General features: G+C 40.3%; 1 protein-coding gene across 1 annotated transcript in view; it reads left to right on the top strand.

Moving 5' to 3' along the window:
• The window catches only part of DUSP22 (dual specificity phosphatase 22), a 44,341-nt gene that overhangs the window by 7,089 nt on the left and 16,884 nt on the right, over positions 1 to 20,368 (top strand). Inside the window, exon 3 of the mRNA XM_050319079.1 lies at positions 7,421 to 7,503. Coding sequence (XP_050175036.1) covers positions 7,421 to 7,503 — 83 coding nt within the window. The remainder of the gene's footprint in view (positions 1 to 7,420; positions 7,504 to 20,368) is intronic.

The raw sequence follows: 20,368 nt of genomic DNA, 5'->3' as shown, positions 1-20,368 counted from the left end.
ACAAGTCATATTTAGAAAACAGGAAACTTTATGTAGACATCCAAATAAATGGCCTGTTCCCAAAGCATTCTGTTAGCAGCAGTTCCAGCTGACACTCCCTGCTCAGAAGTAAACCAGTTGTGCATGTACAGTTTTTTTTAATAGATGTAGACCCCGCATTTCCTATGCTTGGGTAAAATAGAGCAGGGCTTCTAGGGGCTGCTGCTATATCTTGTCCTTCCTGGTTTGAGTGATACACAAGCAGTCTGTTAAGACTGGCAACATCTGCATTGGATTTAGATAGTGCTCGAACCATTATCTCTGCCTCATACCTGCCCTTCCTTCCTTACCCCCCATCCCAAAACCTGTGAGTTCAGTGGGTTTTGCCTGATTTACATGCCACTGGATCTGCTGGTCCACACTGTGGGTCCAGTGCTTGCTGCGCCTTGGGAAGTGGAGCCAATCACCTTGGGAGGCAGCCCGGAGGTACATGTGGAGTTAAAAGCTGCCTTTTGCCCACCCACAGACACAAGTACAACGGCCTAGCATGTAAGGGAGTTAATCATGCCCTGGTAAGGAAAATGAGAGGACAGAGGTGATTTCATATTGGTGGAAGTAGATAATAAAAGGAGAAAAAAGAAAGCAGGAAAAAAGGAAAATAAGGCAAAGAGGATAGTTTTGAAAACACTTTGGATGGGCTACTGCATGGGCTGATGACAAAATTAACTAAATTGGTCACAGCCATGTTGCTTCCTCTTTTTGTTTTTTTGGTTTTTTTTTTTTCTGAAGTAATTTAGGAGAAGGGTGGAATTGGGAGGATGTTTGGTAGTGGAGTCCTTTAGGTTTCGAGCAGTCTGGCAAGGTGGCCAGGATGGGCTGTGGTAACATGGCACTCAATCTGTCCCTCTCACTGTGGCCATCCTGCTGGTAAGCCCTTGACAGTCTGCCCTGGGGAGTGAAACTCAGCCAGAGCATCTGTTTGCTGGTGCAGTTCTGTTTTCAGTGGAAGGGAGTTGGCCAAGGTTGTGGAGTGAGTCAGCATCTCTGCCAGTGCCAGGGTCCATGACCCTCTTGCCTGTGCTGCCCTGGCTGCTCAGCTTTGGGCCCTGGGAACGGTCCCTAAATGGCACGTCAGGTCAATCCTGTGCAGAGAGCACAGGCGTGCACGTGAAGGTGGTGTGAGTGGGGAGTGTTTCTGGGAGCCTAGCTGAAGAAAAAGCAGAGGGTGAAATGCTTTGGCTGCCTCCATAAGAGTGAGTAAAAGAGGAGCTGGCTTTAATCTCCGTGTTTGTGTTGTGGGGTCTGTTTTTTAAACTGATTAAAAAACACAAACAGAAAGTTTGTTTACTTACTGCTATGACCTTTACTCATATTGCATTTAGTCATTACATTCTACCATCACAAGCATCTGTTTCAGTCTCAGATAAGCAATTGTACCTGGAGAGGAAGAGAGAAGAGAGGTGTTGCTGTCCTTCATTAATATAAAACCATATTTTTACAGTTCTTACTTTTTTCTACACACCCTTCCCCTCAACACCCCCCTGCCTCACTGCTTAGGAGCAGTTGCAACAAGCTCTCCGTGCATTGAAATAATCCCATTTAGGAACAGGCTGTTGGTTTATTACCAGTGTATTTTTCTTGAGGAGTTTGATTACTGTGTTCTTGGAGCATGTTCTGATTTGTGGTACTTTTTCAAAAAGCAACTAAGTGAGTTTTGAGACTGTTGAGAAATACTCGGCAGCAAATACAGTTGGGACTGGTCAGAATGTCCTGATTTGGGCAGCTGAAATGACTAGATGCATATAAAGACATGGCTTTACAACATTATTTCCTGTAATGTACTTTTGACTAGTCTCCCATTTCTTCAGCTTCTTCTTAGTAGCTTGAATTGAATAAAGTTGCATCTTGTCAGTAAGAGGAGGAAACGCTGATTCCCTGGCACTGTGCATCTCACCTGGACACAGGGCTGAGTCTTCATAGCACCATCTGGGTCCCTGAACAAGGGTAGAGAGGAGGGAGCTTCAGAAGCTGAGTCAGAGAAATGTCTAAATCGCTCTGATGTGCCCTCTGGAGGATAGCGTTTCCCCAGTGGCTCCTCAGCTACCCTTGTCAGACAACAGTTTCCAGAGCTATATCAAAATACCATTCTACACACACTCTTGTCTCCCTACTGCCTCGGAGACTTCTGGGGATACTGACAGACTGGGAAAAGGCACAGTTGTTTCAGATGGCTGCCTTCCTGCTGAGAGAAAGCATGGTGTTAGGGATGCTAAACACTGTAATTCCGGAGGGCTGTTGTCTGGAGAAGGCAGTCAGCAATTGTTCTGATTGGGGAATTATTATTCAATATTCAGAAATAGTTCTTCTTTTAGGCCTAATCAGTGTAAAACCAGTCTATGACAGAGCAGTGTGAACTCTTCTGCAGTTGACAGGGAGATAAACTGAGGCTCAAGAAAAACTAGTGAAATGAACCTGTGGCAGAAATGGGAACTGAGCTTGCTGCTTCTGTTTCGTTTGCTGCTGTGCAAACTTTTAAGCACATAGAATGAGAGGGGCTTTAATAACCACTTTAAGGGTCTTTTGGGTAGAAAGTTAGTGTAGTCCTGATTATGGAGAGCACTGAAATATCTCTTGACATCCCCCTAGTCCACAGGACCTGAGTATGTATCTGAAAAACTTTCCTGAAAAAGCACAGATCTTGGCATGTGTTCAAGTGCTTTTTATCTTACAAGCTCATCAGTAGCACATTAAAATTGTGATATGCTCCTGAGAGGGTGTATTTGAGATTGCACAGCTAGAGGGCAGAAAAAAATCAAGAAGAACCATAGGTGTCCATACAAAATACTGAGTCTGGTCTGTAAACCCAAAAGGAAACAGAGCTCTTGGGCTTCTTCTGTGAAAGTGGAGTTATTTTTTTGCAAATGGGAGGGTAGAGTACTAAGAAAAAATGAGGGAAGAGAAAGAGGCAGTTAACTCTTCTTCCCACCTCTAGTTTTGGGGAAAATTTGATTTGTTTCAGTTGTACCTTACAAATGAAATGCCTCAAGAGACAAAGGATTTACTGTGGTACTGCATGTGCATGTGTCTTCTGCACTGGCAACCTGAGTTCTCTTGAAAGTCACCTGTGCATATGATGAAAATGGATGCTTTGTTCCTTAAGGGATCAACTGGACAGCCTGTTTCCTTGCACAAATGGAAAAAAATCCATTTCTTCTGATAACAGATTCTAAATGGGTGCTCAGTTTGCTTCCAAACCAAAAGTTGTAGCAGTAGCAAGAACCAGAGCGCAGGAGTGTTTCTACCTGGAATATTAAAGAGCTTGTGTTCTGCCTTACTTGTAATCATTCAAGGTTTTTCCAATGGAATATTTGGGGGCTTTTTAATTTGAAGGGGAAAGCCACAATAAGAGGTTTAATTCCCCCAGAGTCCGGTGTTGCTGTGGATGATCTGGAGAGTCTTGGGAAAGTTTTTGCCCTTCCCATTACTAAGTGTATAAAAATTTGTCGGCGTCCACCAGGTGTTTCTGCTGTGTTTTTAGATTCAACTGATTCTTCTTATCATCTGCTTAATGTTGGTTTTAAAGTTCCATTTTCTAAGGTTTTATTTCAGGTACTGAAAACAGGAGAGGGTGAAAATACCATTCCCTTTTTCAGGTTCATCTATTGAAGGAAGACAATTTATAGCTGCTCTGATTAAACAGAGCACTGAACTCATTTCCCCACCTTTCTCATTCCCCAAAAAAACCCTTCTGAGGGAGTGGGTCAGAATATGTACTAGAACACAGTGTGAAGGGGAGAAAGGAGACATAGATCTTTTGTTCATGTGCTTAGTTTCTGTGTGTATCTCTGTAAGTGCAGATAACTGGACAGGGAACAAAGCTCTCCTGATGGGAAAGGTTTTTCTTTAGGTGTCCATCTCTAGTTGTCTCCAAAGTGGAAAATAAAGTTGCTTGATTAAAAAAAAACCCTGCAACATCTAGTGATGATGAAACTGTAGTCTCTATACATCTGCAGATTAAGACTTACTATCGTTGTACGTAATGGGCTGACTTGCCTTCTCTAAGCACTTACCTCAGTTTTCTATAGTTAACCTAAAATTTTATACTGAAAACTTAATACTAGCTTACCATGTTATAGGAGTATGTCTGTCTTTTCAGACTAACACAGCCAGAAAGGTGGGCTTTGGAGAAGGAGGAAGGGAGGATGTCTTTAGTTTGGAATAGCTGGTTAATGGGAAGAGGGGTGACAACATGGAAATAAACTGAAACTAAACTCACTTATTTTGTGGATATATTTAAACTTCTAAATTCACAAGTGAGTTACAGTCAAGTGTTGCAGATCAGGCCCATATCATTGTAATGCTTTCCCCCCTCTCTGTTCCTGGCAGCATGCTATTGTATTTTGGTGTTAGCAGTAGAGGTGGAAAAGACTCCACAACTGTATCTTTCCATCTAGCTCTACAAAAGGAGAAATGTTTATCCCTTACCTTGCATTTCTGTGGAGGCACTAAAATACTAAAGTAAGAGAAAATGGTTGTAGGTACGTTTGAGACCTTCACCACCCTAGTATTGGACTCCTTCAGTCATTGATGTGTCATAAATGGAGTGGTTGGAGCAGTATTGTCTCCCTTTGGCTTATGGGGGATGGAAGCACACTGCACTAGGTGATTTGCTCCCCAACCACACCATAAGGTTTCCCAGAGCTGCAGGAAAACAAATTCTGACACCCCTCAGTCCTATTTTGGTGACTTTGGCATTGCTTTTACAGTTAAGTGTTTGCAGCTCTCTGCATATGAGTAGAGGTTGAACTAGAAGTCATAGAGTCAAACTGAGGGAAAACAGGCTAAATGTGGGAGGGAGAGAAGAAGATTTCCCCAGTGTGAATTGTGTCCTTTTGTGTGAGTAGTGATCTTCCAGAAGGCTTTACTCAGAAGTCCACATCAGCTGAGAAGCGTTTTGATGTATGAAACAGAATATTAGGTAACCTGCTGTGAAGAGTAATACCACATTTGAGGGACCCTTTAGAGGACACATAAGATGAGCTCTGATAGGTAGGTTTGATCTTAAACTTTGAAGATAGGGTGTTGCACACTGTGATTTCAAAATGTGAGCCTACATGTGTTTGTACAGCACTATGCTTCAGTAAAGAAATTAGAATTGCTGTGGTGATGGTCGTTCTTTTGGCTTTTGGTGGTTCTTTACATAACCCCTTTTTTTTTTTTTGTTATTTATGGTATGAGACTGTGAGTGACAGGATATCTTATTTGTACTGCTGTTTAAATAGCTTTATCTATAGTATCTGTAGAGATGGCAGGTGCTGGGGAATTTCCCCTTTGTAAACTGTTTGAAATTTAGATCCAGATAATACAGTCGTTGGCTGGGAAGCTTTTTCTTCTCTACTGTATTGATTTGAATAGTTGTTTCCTAAATATATTGAGGACCTGCTGGTTACCCTGGGATGTAGGTCTGGGATGGTAATTTCCAGCTTGTTTCTAGGAATTTCTGAAATCTCACTGTATAGTTTTGATTTGCTGAAATTCCCTTAGCCTAAGTCTTGGTTAACTGAAGAAGTAAGATATTTCAGTCATTTTGAGTTGTAGTGTGTCCATTAGGCCTTTCAGACTGATTCAAAGCAGTCAACATTTAATTTGGGTCATGCCTTCTTTTAAAGAAGTTTGCCTTGTGTGGCAAGCCATTTCTTACCATGTAGGTCATATTGATAACTAGAGATTGGGGTCTCATTGTGCTGGGTATACATTAATTCCATGAGTTCCAGCCAGTAGGCTCTGAAGTCTGTTCTTAGTCTCTGTAAAACAGAAAACAGTGATTTTTAGGGACACTTGGGCTGGTTCATGGGCTTCCAAATCCTTGCTTGCTTAGTTGTTCCCTAAAGAATCAAGACTGTCCTATAAACTGTTAAAAAATCTAAAGGTCAAGTGGATTAGAAGACCTCTCCTGGCAAACATTAGCATTTCTTCTTTGAAATGTTTGCTTTGAGATTTTTAGGAAATTTTAATTGTTCTGTGCAGCTAGACATTAGTTCTGTTTTAGACAGAATTTGTGCTAATTCTCTCCTGAAGGGTTAGACATCTGTGTTGATCACGCAGGCTTGACCAGTAGTGAGTAAAATGAATGAAGTTTTCACTCTCCTCTCCAATTTTTTAGCTGCAGAAAAGCTTTCATTAGGATTAGGTTTAAATTTTATTGCCTGTTACTGTGCTCACGTGGATCTTGTCTATGTGGCAGTATAATTAAATGTCCAGTTCCTCTTTGTGAAGTAGAAAAGGCATTGAAACTTTATAGTAGGTGGATAAGATGACACAAGAGATGCTAATTGAACTCTTGCACGTACATAAAGAATGTACAGGTGATGCTATTGTTATTTTTATACCTAGAGAGAGCCAGTCTGAAACTTTTGTGGTCAGTGCTCTTTTTTTGTGTGCAACCAGGCTAGTGTGAACAGATTGTATGGGCAGATTTCGAAGGCAGGTGTTCACATCACAAAACCACTGCTGTAATTGCCATGATGTGCTGTGCCATTCTCAACCAAAAGGGTCAAAAGTAAATGGACACACGCTAACTTTTACCTGTACTGGTGGTTCTTTCAGGTCATTTTCTGCCATGCTGATAGTTTAGTATGGGGAAAGTTGCACACTGATGACAGATAGTCATTTTTTTCTCATAGAAACAAGGCTATGCTTTCGCAATATCTAGCATCAACTTTTCAGTCGCCCCAGTTTTCTTTCCAGTTTTGAATGTTTGAAACCCCTTGGTTACAGGTCTAGGAAACACCTTTTCACAACTGCACTTCCTTGCTGTAGTATTTTGCTTTTTCATACATTCGATATCTTTATCATCTCGATCTCTCTTCAGACTCTAAATTATGGTATGTATTGGCCAAATGCACATTTTTCCCTACTGGTCCACCAGGAAGTAAGAATGTAGTTATCATTTTGGGTTGTCTGTTAATAATTCAAGGGATACATTTGGCTTCCCTTCTCAGACTTGGATATCACAAGGTCTGGCTCCCAAGTGAAAATGCATCTCCTGAAGGGGGATTTGTGGGTAGAGAGGAGGTAAACTATTTCTTGTACAGCTCTGACTGTGTGTTCAGATGGCTATCACCTGCATGCAAACATGCATAAACTTATATTTCAGATGCAAAATACATGAAACTTCTGACTTAAGAACACATTCCTGAGTCGCTTTAGTTTGTTCTTTATATAGTATGTAATTTGTTTTGGAGTTAGAAGTGTGTCTTCCCATTACCCACTCTGATTATGGTGTTCTAGAATAGCTGCATTTGGGGTTTTGCCTTACTTTATGAAGCTTCACAAAGAAATGTACCGATGATAAGTGGCTTTTCAACATGCACGATGGAAAGGGGAGTGGGCTTTGTCAAGAGATTAAAAAATTTATCTTCTTTTTTTCCCTCTGTCGCAGATGCCCGAGATGTAGAGCAGTTGAGTAAGAATAACATTACGCACATTCTTTCCATCCATGACAGTGCCCGCCCTATGCTTGAGGTAAGAGGTGTGGGAGACTCCATTGTAAATCCTTACTTTGCAGTTGACTGCTACACTCATCTCGGGGTTAATTTCTTGTTCTCTGCAATTGGTGTTTTGAGACTGATTTTCTTGACAGCTGTAGTTCTGGCATCCTGACACAGATTTTGTTGTAGCTGCTGCTATAACAACAAGAAGTCTAACTGACAAAGGAAAAGAATTACAGTGTCAAACACTGTACCAAAATAATGGGATTATGTTATTAATTTAATAATAAAGGTAAATTTCCTTTTCTGTGGAGTTCAAGCATCACATAAACAACATTCCATCTCCACTCCAACCCTACTTTGTATGTGGCCCCTTTCTTGAATCTCTATAGCAGATGGCTGTCTGAGAGGTTTGCAGTCCTTTTCTATGTGAAATAGCCTTATTTAGACTTGGGGGTGTAGGAGGAATCAGTGATCCCCCATATAATACATCTAATATAGCAGGGCATCTGTAGTCTCCAACACTTTAATATAAAATATTATTCCCCATTTTACTGAAGGAAAGCTGATCTGAAGACCTGTAATTTGCTATGTTATCTTGAGCTGGGACCAGGCTACAGTTCTCCTCTGTTGGACTGTTATGCTTTCTTCTCTTACTTTGGAAGGAGGGGAGTCTGGCTGGGCTTTGCCACACCTTAAAATCCTTCTGTTTGATATATGTCAGGAACTATTGTCCCCTAAAATATGTACTGAGGGAGATAAAATGTTGCCTGTAGAGTGCTGGTCTTTAAAAGGAATAGAAGACTATTTTGTTTTATTATGATTAGAAAAGTAGGGAGACTAATTATGGCACAGATCAGCTGCAGCCTCTGGCCAGTGTTTATGGGGGTGGTGGTAGTAGTTTTGGCAGCCCACACATCACTCCCTTACTTTATGCTGGTGCATCTGTTAGTGAAGCTGCATGGTAAATAGATCTGGGAGCTTTTGAGAGTTAAATATAACCAAGTCACCATTTCTTCCTCTAACTACTGCCACAAAAGCCATGAAAGATTATATTTACCCAGATCTGCTCCCAATCTGGTTCCTAACAGTGTCTCAAAAGTTACAGTGTCTGCTTTAATCACCTGTTATGGTTCGGACCTGGCTCCCTGCCAAATGTCCAAACTCACAGTAGCAGCCCCCCCTTCCCCCTCCCTTCTTATTTATACCCTGATTTACGTAAAAATTGTATGGAATACTGGGAACATGGCCACTTCCTTGGTTACAAACTGGTCACCAAGGAAGGCCTAGATTAAAACTACCACATCACCCCTTCTTCCAGCTGTGCCTTCGATTTTCTCAGTATGCAATATAGTCCTTTATGTGACAGTGATCTGGAAAAGAACTGTTAAAACTTCTCAGTTCTTAAAGCAGTGGAAGGATTTCAAACTCTGCTTGTTTGGGAGCGGAGTTAATTACTTTATCAGCCATGGTCTTATTGTGGTGATTGTTTGCAACTGAATGCTTTTGTTCAGGAACAACAGCCTAGAAAACTTCTGTTCATTTTTGTTACTTCCTTTGTTATTTACATCCTTGCCAGATTGTAGGTAGGTTTGTTTTCAGCTTGCGTATCTGCATTGTGCTTGGGGATTGTTCTCATTGTCCACTGAAATCAAATGGGAATGCTTTCCCTATGTGTATCCCTCATCACCTTTCTCCTCATATTTCACTCACGGAGTTATTACATTTGTGTTCAAAAATTAATTTGTTGTTATTTGGACCTTTAAACATGCAATTGCAGGGATGAGAAAATACCTTGTGTCTCAAATTCCCTATTTTATGTATATGTATTTATGTGAGTGCTGATCACCTGTAAAAAGCTGCCTTTTCTTCAGCTGTGGTAGTTGAGTTTGTCTTTTGCAAGCAGTGTTTTATCTCAAGTACTTCCTAGTCAGCCTGTAGGAAATGCTACAAATACTTCCTCAGACAAAGCTTTCTGTACAGGCTAAGGAAGGTAAGCGTGTTTAGACATTGAAAAGCCAGTAGTGTTTTAGTAACATGTCAGCAAGGAGAATGTGGCCTTTTTTGGCTGTCTGTGGAACAAATTAATATGGATGTTTAGCCCTCAGAGGCCACAATTACCCACATCTTGCTTGTCAGATTTTGAAGTTTCAGTAATGACTGTTTTGATGCAGTAATACTTCTGATAGAGCACTTAAAGTGCTCTATTGGAAGTACTGATTCTGTCCCCACTGCTGGTGGGTAGAGAATGAATATGACCAATCTGGCTTGGTTGCTCATGATCAAGAATTCAATACTCAAAAATAAAAACGTGGTGAACACCAACTTGCTACAGATTGTAAAACTGTTTTTTAGTGTAGTAACTTACTGCATTGCCAGTCTGTGTGATGTTACAGACTGTTTTTACTTGGTTGCTTGAAATGCCCACAGTACCTTTTAAAAAGTCTTTTCCTGTGTGATTTATGTACTGCATTTTTTGAGTATAGGTTGCTTTAGTACCTCATAAATTGGTAAGCTATTAGAAAATGATTGAAGAATTTCCCAAGGAAATATTATATTGGTTTTGGTTATGTAGTATGTGCTTACTGAGATATAGTTTAAAATGAACTTTCTTACAGAAATTTGGTTTTAGACGCTATCTCAACGATCATTTACAAACCCTTAAGGATATCTGATTTGTGGGTGACTCACAATCAAAGTTTGGCTTTAGGCAGTTATTGCATGCTTTCAAGCTGGAATAACAAAAAAGCAGGTATAAAAATCAGTTGGATTCTAAGTTTTTTTAACTTTACATGTGGGCAACTTACATTAAGTGCAAGATAGAGAATTGTTTTGTAAGGCTTCAAGTGATTTACATTGGCAGAAATTTGCCAAAATCTACCCTGAACTGTCTTACAAGTTCTTAATGTATAAACTCTTTCAAAGAAATTTTTCCTCTAATAAAAAACAGTGTTGAAATTGATTTATATTTAGAGAGCATTCTAAGGCTATTGTTCCAATGAAGTGCACAGTTGTTAAACAGAGTGTTAACCACTTAGGTAAGCATTTTATAGTTTAAAAGATGTGAGTTCTTGTGATATATATGTCTATCTCACAAAAAAAACCTGTAGATAACTGGTAGCATGTCCAAGAGAAAGGACTGCGTGCCGTATGGAACAAGGTGTGTTATTTCAGATGAAATGAGTAAGAGCAGTGTTCAACTACACCATATGTGCTTCTGCAGAGGCACAGAGGCAGAACCCTTGGTGAATCAAGTTGGCTTCTCTAGAGCACTTTGGATAGCTGCCCATGGAACAGTCACAGATGTTTTATAAATCCACACAAAAGCCATATACAGAGGAGAATAATTAGGTTTCTTGCCACCTGCTTTCTGTTCTATTTCTCAGGAGTTCAGGATTTAAAATATCTATTCAGAATGTGAGACACTGAAAGGTGGATGAAGAAACATGTCTCTAAGTGTGCTTAGATAATAGTGTGTCTGGCAGTGACCTGTTTGGTCCATCCAACAGGTTGTCATCTGTCTGGACTTCTGTAAGGCCTTTGACATCATCCCCCACAACAGCTTCTCTCTACTGGAGAGATACGAATTTAGTGGCTGGACTGTGGTGGATGAGGAATTGGTTAGATAGTCTCATCCAGAGGGTAGTGGTCAACAGCTCAATGTCCAGATGGAGATGAGTCATGAGTGGTGCCCCTCAGAGTCTGTATTGAAACCAGTAATGTTCAATATCTTCATCAGGGACATAGGCAGGGTAACTGAGTGTACTGTCAGCAAATTTGCAGGTGACACCAAGCTGAGTGGTGTGGTAGACACACCTGAAGGACGGGATGCCATCCAGAGAGACCTGGACAAGCTCAAGAAGTGGGTCCTTTGGAGCCTCATGAGATGTAACAAGACCAAATGCAAGGGGCTGCAACTGGGTCAGGGCAACCCCTGGTATCAGCACAGGCTGGGGGATGAACAGACTGAGAACGGCTCTGTAGAGAAGGAGTTGGGGTGCTGGTGAATGAGAGGGTGGACATAAGCCAGCAACGTGTGCTTGCAACCCAGAAAGCCAATTGTATTCTGGGCTGCACCAAAAGCAGTGTAGCCAGCAGGTTGAGGGAGGTGATTCTGCCCCTATTCTCCTTGCTGGTGAGACCCCACCTGGAGTATTGTGCCCAGCTCTGAGGTCCCCAGGACAGGAAGAATGTGAACCTGTTAGAGCAGGCAGCAATTGCTGTGTGTAGTGCAGGAAGGAGTGGAGTACAGCATGAGTTCTGGGGGAGGGAGAGGTGCTAGGAGTTCTGGTCAGATGGGTGCTCAGACCCTGTCCCAGAGAGGTAGGGATGGATAGGGATTCTGTGGGTCCCCATGTAGAAAACCCATCTTAGAACTGTGTGCCATTGTGGTTGGTAAATGACAAGTCACAGTTTTTGACTGGAAGTAAGACTTTAACCATGAGGGTTAGTAATTGCTGAAATATGCTTCCAGAGGCAACGATGGGTTTTCTCACATAGAGAGGTCTTTGAGCTTTGCATTCTATATCCATATTTCACAGTCCTTGGTCTGTATGAGACACTTTGAGGTGACGATCGTGGTGACTGCTGTGTGCATTGCAGACACCTGTCCATCAGTCACAAAATAGAATGAAACTACCAGCTTCTTTCACACAGTCCACCACACATTTGTCAGTTACCAGTAATTTTACTGCTTCTCTTAACCTGCACCAGAGGTTTGATCTAGTAAATGTATGAATCCCATTAGCAGTCGCCTGTGGTTGTGGAGTCCTTTGGCATTAATTTATTTATAGCATTATCATTGTCAAACTCACTACTACTGCGTTGCAGGAAGCTTTGTACACTGCACTTAGACGTCATAATGATCACAGTAATGCAGATCTTAAATCAATAAGAGTTTATGGGTGCATTCCTGTACTGTCCCTTCCCACTGAAGCTTTCTGTTTTTCACTCTATGACAAACTTCATTAAGAGTAGCTTTTTGCATTTGTACTGCTTCTGTGTGCATGTAATTTTTCTTTCTTTATTTTCTATTGCTACAGAATATTTGTTTTGTTTTCATTTTCAGTATGTTGATTTTTTTTCCCCATCACTCTACATAGTGAACCAGAGCACCCTCAGAGGACAGTTATCTGTTTGTTTTTTCTTTGTATTCTGATGTCGTTAATAATATCAGCTTAATCTGGTACATACAGAGCACTGGTTTTCCCCTTTTTTTTCCTGAATTGATGACTACTTAAATAAAAATGTTGATATGGTAGGTGGGTGGAGGGAGGGGGAAGGCAGAGAAGAGCTAATTGCTGACTGAACTACCGTGTGTGCAGTTTTGAGCATCACAATTAAAATGAGATAATAAGCTATTAGAGAGTGTCCAAAGCAGAGCTACGAATATGGTGAAGGGCCTTGAGGGGAAGCCTTATGAGGAGCAGCTGAGGTCACTTGGTCTGTTCAGCCTGGAGGAGACCAAGGGGAAACCTCATTGCAGTTACCACTTTCTCATGAGGGGAAGAGGAGGGGCAGGCACTGATCTCTTCACTCCTGTGACCAGTGACAGGACCTGAGGAAATGACATGAAGCTGAGTCAAGGGAGGTTTAGGTTGGATATCAGGAAAACGTTTTTCATCCAGAGGATGGTTGAGTACTGAAATAGGCTCCCTCAGGGAAGTGCTCACAGCACCAAGCCTGTCTGAGTTCAAGAAGCATTTGGACAATGCTCTCAGGCACATGGTATGATTCTTGGGATGTCCTATGCAGAGCCAGAAGTTGGATTCAATGATCCTGATGGGTTCCTTTCAACTCAGCATATTTTGTGATTCTATGATCTTTCTTGTCCAGTCTGTTAGCTTGCACAGCCAGCACAACTTAAATGAACTGTGTCTTTGGAAATAAAGAACTTCTTAACCAGCTTGTCTTATAAATAAGTTTAGATATTTTTTCTGTGCAAATTCTAAAATTTTTATGAGAGTAGAAGTAGGGTTTCAGATACTCAGTGTCTAAGGAGCTGAACTGAAAGGGAAGAGCAGAGTTAAAAAAACTCTGTGATAATCTTTTAGAACACTCTTTCGTACTCCCTGCGTAAATAGTCAAATGCGTGAGTAGAATACATGCAATGAAAAGATACTGTAACTGGAACAAAACCAGTAAGTGTGAGGAAGAGAAGTGGTAGAAAAATCAGGATGCTATGGTGAAGCTGTTAACTTCTCTGCTCCTCTTCATCTCTGCTGAATGCTGCGAAATACCTGTTTTATAAGGCATTAAGAATGAGCAGCTTGCAGCTGGGGAAATCACAAGAGGAAGTGCTGGATCAAGACTATGAATTTTAAAAAAAAAAAAGTGTGACTGGCTGGTAAATCCAGACCTGTGGAGGAAAGCAAAGAGCTAAATGGGTGAACATCTATAAAAACCTGAGAAATGTTTCTAAGATCAAATGGTCAGAGCCTGCAGACTTAAGGTAGATAATACTTTCATATCAGCTTGCATTAGATCTGGAATCTTGTTTCATATTTTTAAGCCCAGCTATATTTTGTAAATCTTAATGTAGTTTTAGTTGAGCTTGATAGTTTTGCATGTTTACAGATGATCTTTAGACTATGTATGTGCAGTTCTTTTACAAAAGGAAAGCAAACTGAACTACTATAGAAGAACTGAACTGGCAGCTGTGGGACAATGCAAGTAATCTGCTTGGCATAGTTTGTGGATAGTATTTTTGCAGTTTTGGTTTTGACTATAGAAAGGTATCATATCTGCTGTTAGCACTTAATGTTTACTATCGGGGGACTTTTGCCTAATCTTCTTTAAGTTCTGTAATTCTTTCATTCCATCACCAGTTGGGGGAAACTGGTAATAGAAAGAAAACTTCTTTCTCTCATGGCTGCACTTTCTGGATTGATTTCGCATTTTTGTGTGTATAACAGAAATTACCCTGTGCTAAAACAAAAAGGAAAAATTTATGGCCCCAGCTCCCCCACTTTGGGAGGGCTGAAAGCTGCTTTAGTGCTTTATTCTGTAATCATAGATTCATGGAGTGGTTTGGGTTGGAAAGGGACCTTAAAGATCATCTAGTTCCAACCCCGCTGCCACGGACAGGGACACCTTTGACTAGACCAGGTTGCTCAAAGCCCCATCCAGCCTGGCCTTGAACAATTCCAGGGATGGGGCATCCACAGCTTCTCTGGCAACTTGTTCCAGTATCTCACCATCCTCATATTAAAGAATTTCTTCCTAATATCCAATCTACACCTACTCTCTGTCAGTCTGCAGTCATTCTCCCTTGTTCTATCACTATATGCTCTTGTAAAAAGTCCCTCTCCCTTTTTTGTGTAGACTCTCTTCATGTACTGGGAGGCCACAATTAGGACACCCCAAAGCCTTCTCTTCTTCAGTCTGAACTATCCCAATTCTCTCAGCCTTTCCTTGTAGGAGAGGTATTCCTTCCCTCTAAACATCTTCGTGGCCCTCCTTGAACTTGCTCTGACAGTTCCATGTCTTTCCTATACTGGGTGCCCAAGAGCTGGATGCAGCACTCCAGGTGGGTCTCACCAGAGCAGAGTAGAGGGGCAGAATCAGCTCCCTCAATCTGCTGGCCATGCTACTTTTGATGCAGCCCAGGATGCAGTTGGCTTTCTGGGCTGCAAGTGCACATTGCTGGGCCATGTTGAACTTCTCATCCACCAGCATCCTCAAGTTCTTCTCTGCAGGGCTGCTCTTGATCTGTTCATCCTTCACTATCTGAGGACTATCTTCACAAAGAGAGTAGTCCAGAAAGAATTTGTCTGAACTCAAAAGTATCACTGCTCAACACGAAATAACTAAATAGGAATAACTGGGAAAAGCTTATTCTGGACAGATGCTGCTCAGCAGGTGAGAACAGCCAATCTGTTAAAACTGTGTTACAATATTGGGTAGCATACAGAAGTTTGGAACTGTAGGAGGCCTTTCATATATGCAAATTTCATCTTGATGACATGAGAAGCAAAGTCCCTGTTGGGTTATGGCTGGGCAACATGTTCTCTGCACAGGCTCTGCTGTCATCGATATCCAACCTAAAGACTTAGAGTAACTGTTAAAGAGGAAGATAGCAAGACAGCCTTCAAAAGTAGAGTTGCTAATATAATATAGCAAGTTCACTGCCGATAAATATCGGCTCTACAAATTAATAATTTAGTTGTTGGACCGATGTGTTTCCATCCATGGCACTGAATTCTTATATCACCAATATTAGAAGCTGTCGATTTTCAGCCATTGTGCTAACTTCAAGAGAAAGTGTACAAACTCTTCTTCTAACAAAAACCTTAACTTTCTTCTATGATGTTTCACTGCCTTTCTTGGTAAGGGTTTCCCCTTATGAGATGTTTCAGAAGACCATGCTGAGCAAAAAAGCTACCATTTTTCTTTCAGGTGTAGCGGCACCAGATGATTCTAGTTTAAAGTAATGCCCTGTCTGGCATTGGTTCTGCCTGTGAAGTCAGGGGCTCTGACTAATTTTTCAAAAATGACATTGGTAGCCCACTAAGAAGGCACCAACAGACTTCCACAAAGCAGCTTTTAAAGTGTGTCAGGCCAGGCCTTCATCGTGGGGTACCCTTGGCAGAGACCGCTGTGGTGATGAACTAAATTGGTTCGCAGTTTGAATTGCTCATCACTCATGAGCTGTGTCAAGGGAAGCATGTTCCTATAGTGGCAGGGTGCTCTGACCTGCTTATGCAGAGGACATGATGTGGAGAGTGTGTTAGCCCATGCTTCTAATCACAGAATCATAGAATGGTTTGGGTAGAAAGGGACCTTAAAAGTCACGTAGTTCCGACTCCCTTGCCATGGATGGGCAGGATCACCTTCCCCTAGACCATCCAATCTGGCCTTGAACACTTCCAGGGATGGGGCATCCATAGCCTTTCTGGGCAACCTTTTCCAGCGTCTCCTCACTCTCACAGTAAAGAATTTCTTTCTAATATGTAGTCTAAACTTGCCCTCTTTCAGTTTGAAGCTGTTCCCCCTTGTCCTGTCACTATGTGCCCTTGTAAAAAGTAATATGAGTCTATTCCAGAGGTGTAGTAATCCGGTTTCAGCATTCCCTTAAAGAAAGAGGCGGTTGGGATATATTGTTTTATTTTGTACTCAGAGATCCCCTTGAGGGCTCAGGAATGAAGTGTGATAGGTAGTGCTCAGATGTTAGATATGCCCTGACATGCCTGGGATCTTGAATAAGTCATGTAGTCAAGGGAGATTAACAAAGTCCTTCTTTCAGCTGAAGTATGTAGTCCTGTAAATATTCTTGATGTGACCTAAAGAAGATAAACCATAATTTAATACAAACTCATTAGTGTTTTCTCACACTCTGCATTCCTTCAGATGAGCCGGGTTAGAACTGCAATTCAGAGTTAGAATTAGAAATAATAAGTACAGCTCTCCGTGCAAGTAAAATAAAATCCTTAAGTCTTCAACATGTCCCTCGTATAGTTTTAGAGAGGAGGGATGGGGAACGAGGGCTCTAACATGACACTTTGTATTTATGATTGGCACATTCCAGTGTTAATAACAATGAGCTTTTCAAAAGTGTCACTGAGACTACTTCCTAAGAAAACCATGACCCAACATTGCAAAAAACTCTGACTTGTAAAAAGTAATGTATTATTCCTGATAACACAAACCAAATGTATAAATTCTGCAAGAGCATCCCACTTGCTGCTGTTCATATTGTTCAGGTAATTGCAATTTCATTTACAGTAATTTTCAAAACCAAACCTAAGTGTGTTGTTCACTAAAGTCAATTAGTGGTTGCTTTTTGGCTGAAACACAAGTGCATTTTCTATGAGTCATTAATAAAATCATCACTAATGGTGATTGCTACAGAAAGTAACTGAAAGGACAAACAAACGGTTGAACGGTTTTCAGTTTAGCAGGTTCAGTTTGGTGCATTACTGGACAAAACCCTTTATAAACTCTTGTTGGTTTGGCTTGAGGAAGCTTTGTGCTGGCTGTTTCCCACTTTAGCTTTTTGCTGAAATGCCCCTAAACAAAAATAAGTCCTCCTGTCCTCATCTGTTGATGTGACGACTCAAATTAACACATGGTTTTTGAATAACCTGAAAGAACTTGCCAGGTGCTGGAGGTTTTCTATTTGCATCTCTGTTCACAGATTCAAGTTTAGGGGTTTATGTTTAAAAAAAAATTTCTTGGAAGTCGTTGATGGTATCTTTACATAAATGTAAATAGAGAAGTTTAATGCCAAAAATACAGTCCTGCTCTTTTTAAACTCTTTTTTTTTTTTTACAGACCCTTTTCCCCCTCTCTGCCCTTGGAGAGCACAAATTTTGTAATTTGAGGTTCATTTTCCCTCTACTCACCTTTTAACATCTGAAATTCTAGATTCAGGCTTCCAATGCTAACTAGAACCTCCAAAATCTATATACAGCAGTGGAGGAGACAATGTTCTGAAAAATGTCTGTAAAAACATTACTTGGAAAACCCACTAAACATGAAATAATCAGTAGCATTTTTAGTCCTTATTCTCCTGCAGAATGTTACATCACTGGACAGTTTTCTTTCAAATATAAACTGTGTGTTAGTTTAATTTTGGGTGTAATCAAACTGAGTATCATTCTTAATGACTCCAGAATATCTTTGATCATTGCAGAGGAACAACCATCCATATAGGTGTTGCATTTGTCTCACGGTACTTTTTGTACTTTATCCTGTTCGCAGCTGAAATCATTCTTGGTATTGTGCAATTAAATCTGTGTGTGCTCTTGAGAGATCCTGTTTTCAGTCACTGACCCATTATCTGACATTTAGCATTAAAGATAAGTCATTTTGCTACTGCAAAATTCTATGCGTTCTACTAAAAAACCTAAATGCCAGTTTTAACAAGTTCAGTTAAAATGAAGTTGGAAGTTTTTTAAACAGATTATAGATAAGTAGAATAGAAAGAGTGTTCCTTAAACTAGACTGTTACGTTCCTGAGCACTGAATGAAATACTGGCTTTAATAATAAAGATTTATCTTTTTTAAAGGCTAATGATATTGGGAAAGTCTTGTTCTTTAGTTTTACTGACTTTTCCAAATGTGAGAAAACTGTTCCATTTCCAGCTTTAGTAGATCAACCTCTAAAATAATTAGAAACTTGAAAATGACTGCAATTCCGTGAGTACCTTAACCTAGTGTAATACCTCTGCATATGTATGTGTGCACCTAAATCTGGTTTTAATACCTTGATAGTCACTGCACCAGAACTGAGTTATTAATACCAGAATCTGTGATGAAATTGTGCAAGTGTTGTTGTTGTTTCTGAAATAACAGTGAATTTTAGAAATTTTACTTAACTCTCGCTTGTTTCAGCTCTGACAATCTTGAAATCAGAATACTTGCTCTAGTTTTGTTAGCTCTCACTGTATCGGTTTAACTGTAGCACTTAGTTTCAGGGCCTAAGAGAGACAGAAATCTAGTTTTGGTGGTTACTCTGCTGAAACAGAAAACAAAAAAGTAAATTATATTTTATTTTACTGATTTTTTGGGGGACAATGTCCACAGGATAAATACTACAAAAGAAGTGGGAGTGCTGCTTTTATTTGATGAGGGTATCAGTTAAGATCATCACATGAATAATAAGCAAAAAGTTAAGAGAAGTCTGTATATGTGTGTGTGTGTGTTGGAAGGTTGGGGTGTTTGGTGGTAAAGGTGATTGATGAAGAAAGGAAAGTGAGCAATGATTTAAAAGTAACAAGTGGAAAGTAGTAGTGCATTGAGATAAGCAGAAAAAAGCATGCTGTTGTTCACAATTTCATTGACCTAGGAGCTTGGGTCTGTACACATTCTATATGCATGTAATGTTTTCTTATCTGAGAACATGCACAGATTCTGTGTAATTAAAAATGTTGGATTGATTTTTTTAAAATTTTTTAATTGGATAATCTGGGAAAAAGTGTGTTTGGAGAAATATGACATGACTGACATAGCTGTCAGCTGAAGAAATGTTTGAATAACCACATATTAGCAGCATTGTTCAATAAATAAAAGGGATGTATTACTTCATATAGGGTTTAAAATAGTATTACTCTTTTCATCAGTCTTTAAGCTTTGCAAGTTTTCACTTTGCTTTGAATAAATACCATGTTTTGGGATGAGTAGCTATGCTGTAGCACCTAATTTAGTGTGTGTAGGTGATGTGGTACAACACTTGTTTTGAATTGTTCTGTCCTTCCTTCACTGAATAATTTTTAGAATTGTCATTCCTAGGAAACAGAGTATGGTTAATTTAAAAAGAAATAAAGAAGGACTTCCATATGGTTGACATAAAATTTGTATTTGTTTTTCCATCTTTGTTAGTGTGCAGATTTGGTTCACCTTGGGGTATTGCATCTGCAGCCAGATTCAAGTTTATTTAATGAAACTACTGACTAGGTACCAATTTGGAACCATTTGAAATTTTCACTAGGAGCTAGTCTACCTGATTTTTCAATAGTCTTTTAGTTTAGCTTATTCTGATTTAGTTGCTGTTTCAGTGATTGTTGCCACCTAACATTTTATGCTTTGCAGTTTCAGAATGGCAAACAAACTGCTAGGTAATAAAATAGTGATGCCTGTTTCTTGCATGCTACTACCGCATCTAAAATGTTGTAGGTAGCTATTTGCTTGCTTGGCATTAATTGTTCTGCTTAGAAAGGTCCCCTTGGGGCAGTTCTTCGAATTTATCTGTAGGGTATGTGCACAGGAAAGGCAGCAGTGTCTTGGGGTACAAATATACAGATATTAGGAAAGGCAGCAGTGTCTTGGGGCACAAATATACCGGTATTTCAATCCTGGGGTAGTTTTTTTCAAACAGAGCCACAGACAGCAGAGCTCAGTAATGAAATATCTTTCTATTGCTAGTATGTTTAAAAAAGAAAGTCTCTACAGCATGTGTG

This window comes from Myiozetetes cayanensis, unplaced genomic scaffold (assembly GCF_022539395.1).
Source record: "Myiozetetes cayanensis isolate MyiCay16 unplaced genomic scaffold, myiCay2020 scf1, whole genome shotgun sequence".
NCBI lineage: Eukaryota > Metazoa > Chordata > Aves > Passeriformes > Tyrannidae > Myiozetetes > Myiozetetes cayanensis.
The sequence above is the reverse complement of the archived record's forward strand: the minus strand, read 5'-3'. Positions and strand labels throughout refer to the sequence as shown.